The sequence below is a fragment of the Aegilops tauschii genome, chromosome 1 (genome assembly GCF_002575655.3).
Source record: "Aegilops tauschii subsp. strangulata cultivar AL8/78 chromosome 1, Aet v6.0, whole genome shotgun sequence".
Taxonomy (NCBI): Eukaryota; Viridiplantae; Streptophyta; class Magnoliopsida; order Poales; family Poaceae; genus Aegilops; species Aegilops tauschii.
This window is the reverse complement of record NC_053035.3, coordinates 257,681,301-257,687,482: the sequence shown is the minus strand read 5'-3', so window position 1 is coordinate 257,687,482 and position 6,182 is coordinate 257,681,301. Positions and strand designations below refer to the sequence as shown.

The 6,182-nt window shown below is 48.2% G+C and overlaps 1 protein-coding gene across 1 annotated transcript; it reads right to left on the bottom strand.

Moving 5' to 3' along the window:
• Positions 1-3,369: 3,369 nt before the first annotated feature.
• Positions 3,370-4,288, bottom strand: LOC109734525 (uncharacterized). Its single transcript, XM_020293732.4, has one exon. The coding sequence runs from the start codon at positions 4,147-4,149 to the stop codon at positions 3,682-3,684; it is 468 nt and encodes a 155-aa protein (XP_020149321.1). The 5' UTR covers positions 4,150-4,288; the 3' UTR covers positions 3,370-3,681.
• Positions 4,289-6,182: the final 1,894 nt, after the last annotated feature.

Genomic DNA, 6,182 nt, shown 5'->3' with positions numbered 1-6,182 from the left:
CCTTCATTTTGATTCGATGGTATGCGGAGTATGCGTCAAGGAAACACAGTGAGTCGTGTCCTGCAGAAGCATCAATAATCTGATCGATGCGGGGGAGGGGGAAGGGATCCTTAGGGTAGGCCTTGTTGAGGTCTTTGAAATCGATGCACAGGAGCCAGGATTTGTCCTTCTTTGGCACCATCACCGGGTTTGCTAGCCAGTCCGAGTGTTTTATTTCTCTAATGAATCCGGCCTCGATTAACTTGGCTAGCTCCTCCCCCATAGCTTGTCGTTTGGGTTCGGAAAAGTGCCGCAGTGTTTGCTTGACCAGCTTATATCCCTTCAATATATTGATGCTGTGTTCGGCCAACCTGCGTGGGATTCCTGGCATATCAGAAGGGTGCCAGGCGAATATGTCCCAGTTCTCGTGCAGGAACGCTCGTAGTGCGGCGTCAACCGTTGGGTCCAGCTGTGCCCTGATGGAAGATGTCTTCTTGGGGTCCGTCGGGTGGACTTGAAATTTGACTATTTCGTCTGCTGGTTTGAAAGAGGTGGATTTGGGCCGCTTATCAAGGATTACGTCACCCCTATTCACCATCGAGCGTAGTGCGGTTAATTCTTCGGCCGTGAGGGCCTCGGACAGTGCCTCGAGGGCAAGGGATGCGGTTTTGTTTTCGGCGCGGAGGGCTATGTCCGGATCACTGGCGAGAGTGATAATACCGTTGGGCCCGGGCATCTTGAGCTTCTTATACCCGTAATGAGGTATGGCTTGAAAGCGTGTGAATGCATCTCGCCCCAACAGGGCGTGATATCCACTGTTTAAAGGGGCCACTTGGAAGGTTATCTCTTCGGACCGATAGTTCTCCGGCGTGCCGAATACCGTGTCAAGTGTAATTTTCCCCGCGCATCGCGCCTCCCGGCTGGGAATGATTCCTCGGAAGGTCGTATTACTTTGCTCGATGCGGCTCCTGTCTATTTCCGAACTATATCCATACATGCAACATGCACTCTATGTGGATGGAACGACAAGTATCACAATAACTATCAAAGAACCACAATAATATATGTACAATGACTCCAAGGAGTCAAATTTAGCAAATGATTACATACAAGGGTCTTTCGACCAAGTTGCAGCTCTCACAACAGAAGCGAAAAGTAAACCTTGGACATCTAGATTAAACAAGTGCCTTAAGAAGGCTTAAAGAAAAACAAATGAAATATATAACCCTTCCAGAAGGACTATGTGGGATAAAAAGAATAAATAAAGCAAGATGAGTATTCAACTGTACTCGCAAGACATACATCAAATCTATGCTAAGTATGCATCATTCGCAAAGAAGGGCTATGTGGTGAGCGGTCGCAAGCACTAGTATCCTATAGAGACATGCTATAAGGTGATAAAGCATATATGCATCATATGTTCTAGCCACCACATCATAACACTACCTTGCACCCCCTCGCATCTCCCACGAGGAAGGATCCCCAAAGACACTCACACCTAATATGGTTATTATTGGTTGAAGCTGCTATGATCAGGTACACAATCTTCAAGTCATCCTTAACCGTAGACAGGGCTATTCGAATAGTAACTCTGCAGGGGTGTACCAATTTACCCTACCACATCCCAAAATGTTCTTGATGCCGGCCAATAGGACTCTCGGAGTGTGCCAATATAGAGTGTGGCCATGTAACTTCCCATATGCTACAAACAAGTCCAAGGAGCCACCCAACTTAGTTGTATCCAAATCACGAGTTCAGCCAAGTTTTTACAAACTGACTGAACTGTTGCGTGCAGGACTAAGGTGGCTAGAGCCTACATGATAACCACTCAACATAACGTGTCGCGTCCTAAGTAAACACACCGTCTAAATGTAAGATGTTTTGACAGTTCAATTTGGGGCATGTTTGGTAGCCCTCTAGCTTTTTAACTCCTCAACTCCATGTCTGGAGCGCACCCGAACGGTCCAACTCCCGGCGATGTGAGAGAGAAGCTGGCAAATCACATAATGTAAATTTGAAGGAGTCATGGAGTTGAGAAAACCGAGCTCCACGAAAACAGAGAAGCGAGAGTTCACAGATATTACACCCCGCTGCCACCATCAAGTGACTTGCTGCGAACCGATACGAGGAAACAACCACGTGCGAATAGCCATATGAGACCAACCAACGACCAGCCCAACCATTTAGACAACCCACTATTCCTTTTCCCAGGCCATAGCCCAATAAAGCCAGCGACCGATGAGGCCCAACCTTCTACACAACTCGCGAGTAGACCCTAGCGCACCGAATAGATCAACCACTCTAGGATTTGACGCGAGAAGTTGGCTACTGGCTGGCCGTGACGGAGTTGGGGAGTTAGCAGACGTGGAGGACTACCGAACACGCCCTTAAACTGCCAAAACGTCAACAGTAGTACAACGCAACACACTGCTTCACTTACAGGTTGCACACCAACACACACTACAAATGGAAAGGCCGAACTATGTGACCCCTGGGCATGTCTGAGGTAATGGTAGTAGGCCAAGAGGGGTCCCATACCCTCCCCCCTCCCTCAATCGGGAGGTTGAGTAGGCTCAATATTTGATCAAGATAACAAGAACTCGGGTCCTAGTGTCGGCTCTAGTGGAACAAATCCTTTATTACATATTAACATAACAATTTTGCTAAAACACATCAAGATGTGACATACGTATTGTCCATCTAAGTTCGATGTCATAGATATTACACAAAGATATGTGTAGGTATTTTCTTTTTCTTTTTTCTTTTTATGCTTGATAAGTCACTTAAATGTGCAATAAGTACGGCATATTTAGATGTGTCCTAGATCAGCGCATACAGGTTTTTACAGGAGTTTACATGATTGATTTGATGTGGCAGTTTTTGATTGGGTGTAAGGGGAGGACGCGGGCCCACCTCCATGAAAATCAGGGGGGTTTGTTTATTAAGTTTGGAAGGAGTCTGTAACAGCCTGTAAAGTCCCATACATGTAGATTTTCGGTCCTAGATATATATGCTGTCGCCAGGATGACAATTTCATTTAACAAGCAAGGCAATCCGTCATGTTTAGTTTCTTGTTAGGATTGGCCATGCTTACTAACAAAAATTGACAACCGTGCGACAACATAAATCGTAATAGAAAAACGTTGTTTTGCCATGCTTAAAAATTCTGAAGTTCGGACTGACTATCAAGGGAAGTCCATTAATTATGGTCCATAGCTATCGATTTGAATCGACGGATGGCCTAAAGGATTGCGACTCTGATCATCTGATAGGCCTGGCTTTACAGACAATTAACATAAGCTAATCTGTGACCAATAAATACATACCAGTACATCTCAAGAAAATTCTAGATAAACGCTGGCTCCTGCGAAACGCCATCAATGGCTCTCATGCTAAACTGGAATCGTATAGAGCTCATTGATATATCCACGATGGTACAAAGGTTAATTGAAACAACGACTCATGCGAGTCTTGATCAAATGATCAAGCCGTATCAATAGAGTTTTCCATGTGAAATATACTATTTCCCCCAGTACCAGTAGCTAAGTACTTCCTCCATAAATTAATATAAAAGCGTTTAGATCATTAAAGTAGTGATCTAAACGTTTTTATATTAGTTTACAGAGGGAGTAGCTAACACTGGCATTAATGAATAGCAAGGCAAATCACCGAGCAGAAGCCCACATGTAAAAAGCATATGATTCACGAGACGGCCGCAGCGACGGCGGCGCGGTCGTGATAGCCGCGACAGTGCGGGCTGCTGGCGAAGTCGCTTAGCGGGAAGGACGTGGAGACGGGGCCGATGTAGAAGCTGAGGCGGTCGCCGGCGCGGTCGACCTCGGCGACGGGGATCCACAGGAAGAGTACCTTGACGTAGATGCCCTGCAGCGCCGCGAGCTTGCCGGCGGTGGCAGCGCCGGCGATGCGCGTGTCGTACTTGACCAGCCACTGCTTCGCTAGCAGGAACTCGCACTCCCGCGGGAAGTACACCTGGAAGCCGCCGTCCGGATCGAGCTCGTACCCCTCCACCCCCTCCGGCAGGATGCCCCGCGGGAAGTCGTACCGCTCCAGCATCTCGTACGCCGTTGGCGTGTCCTCCGCGGACGACGCCGCCGCCACGGCGACGGCGGCGAGGAGGAGGAGGAGGAGGAGGAGGGGGTAGGTGGCCATGGACGGCCGGGGAAGTTCTTGCCTTCTTTGGGTTTGATTGGGTCCGACCTGGCTGCTTTGCTTACTTACAAATGACAATGAAGGTGTGGCTTTAGTACAGTAGCGTAGCGTTTAGTTCTTACGGAGGGGGCATTTTGTTTACAGAAATTATAAATTTAATATATTTTACTTTATGTTGATCTGCGGACAGATCAATCATCTCAAGAAATGTATATTTTGGTTGGAAGGGTTTCAATAGTTGGTTGGATTAGCATATTCGACCAATCATTGAAGAAGTCGTAAGAGTAGTTGTAATGCGTGGTGCCTATTTTACTGCTCAGGGGTAGCTATCATCTTCGTATATTTTACGAGTGCACGCGATCTCTGCTATACTTGTCTCTTCTATATACTGTATTATCTAAAGGGTGTGATGTGCCATCTAAGTTGACTTCATTACCTATTTGTGCCCCCTCCATTTGTTTTCTTTGTTTTTTCATAATATACGCACAAGAAAGAAGTGCAACGTTTCGGTGCCCACGCTCATATGCACCCAGTCAGAAAAAAAACACACAAAAATTTCAAAAAAAAATCAAAAAGTTCCAAATATTTTTTCAGTGGTAGACAATTTATTGCGTGAGGTCCGCTTCAATTTTCAGATAATTTAAACATCTGAATAGCTCTCGGCAAAAAAAGATAAATTGAATCAGAACACTGCGTGAACAGTAAACTTTTTTACAGACCTCAAATTTGTCTTTTTTGCTGAGAGCTACTTAGATATCCAGATGATTTGAAAATTAGAATGGGCCTCACGCATCAAATTATATACCACACAAAAAAAATGAAATTTTTGAGGTATCCGCGAGGGAGTTGTCTGCGAGGGAGGCTCTCCCCTTCTTGGACACCTCCGCCTGCAGATACGTGGAGGCCGCCCTTTTCTTCCTTCCCCCCTCAGGAGGAGAGTTGCTTTCCTCCTCCTCCTCCTCGTCCTCGGTGGGGGAGGAGTGGGTTTCGGCGTCTTCAGACGTGACGGCGGAGGCCACTTCTGGTCTCCTTGGCCTTCTTCTCCGGCGCCTGATAGGGCGCCGGAACCAGCATCTTCGTCAGAAGTGGGATTGCTGGGTTTCCGGGTAGCGGAGCCGGACAATGGATCTGCTCCGCCTTCTTTGTCCAGCCCTAAAAGGACAAATAAAGAAGCTTAAACATCTTCCTTGAATGTACAGGTGAAGGATACACCTTGAAATACGCAAAACTTACCGAACTGGCGGGATGGGTCAGGTTGTACCCCGGTCCTCGGCCGTCTTTGGCCACGTCTCATTAGCCTTAACAAGCACCTTCCAGATGCCCTCGTGTGTAGCGCCGAAGAATTGTTGCAAGGCCTGGTGCTTGGCCGGATCGAACTCCCATAAATTGCAAGTCCGGCTTTGGCAAGGAAGGATCCGACGAAAAAAGCATCACCTGGATCACATTGACAAGCTTGATGTTCTTGTCCACCATGCTCCTGATGCGCGTCTGCAGCACGGACACCTCGTCCGACGACGCCCAGTCCAGGTCCTTTTCTAGCCCGGAGGTAAGCCGCATTGGGGCCCCGGATTTGAATTCGGGAGCTGCGGCCCAGGTGGTGTCGCGGGGCTCTGTGACGTAGAACCACTGCTGCTGCCACCCTTTGACAGTCTCCACGAAGGTGCCTTTGGGCCACGTGACGTTGGACATTTTGCTGACCATAGCGCCTCCGCACTCTGCGTGTTGGCGACCCACCACCTTCGGCTTCACATTGAAGGTCTTCAGCCACAATCCGAAGTGGGGTGGGATGCGGAGGATGGCCTCGCACACGACAATAAATGCCGAGATGTTGAAGAAGGAGTTTGGGGCCAGATCATGGAAATCTAGCCCGTAGTAGAACATGAGTCCGCGGACGAAGGGGTGGAGAGGAAACCCTAACCCGCGGACAAAGTGGGGGAATGAACACCACCCTCTCATGGGTCTTCGGGGTGGGGACGATCTGCCCCTTGGCCGGAAGCCGGTGGGCGATTTCCTGGGCCAAGTGTCCTGCCTCC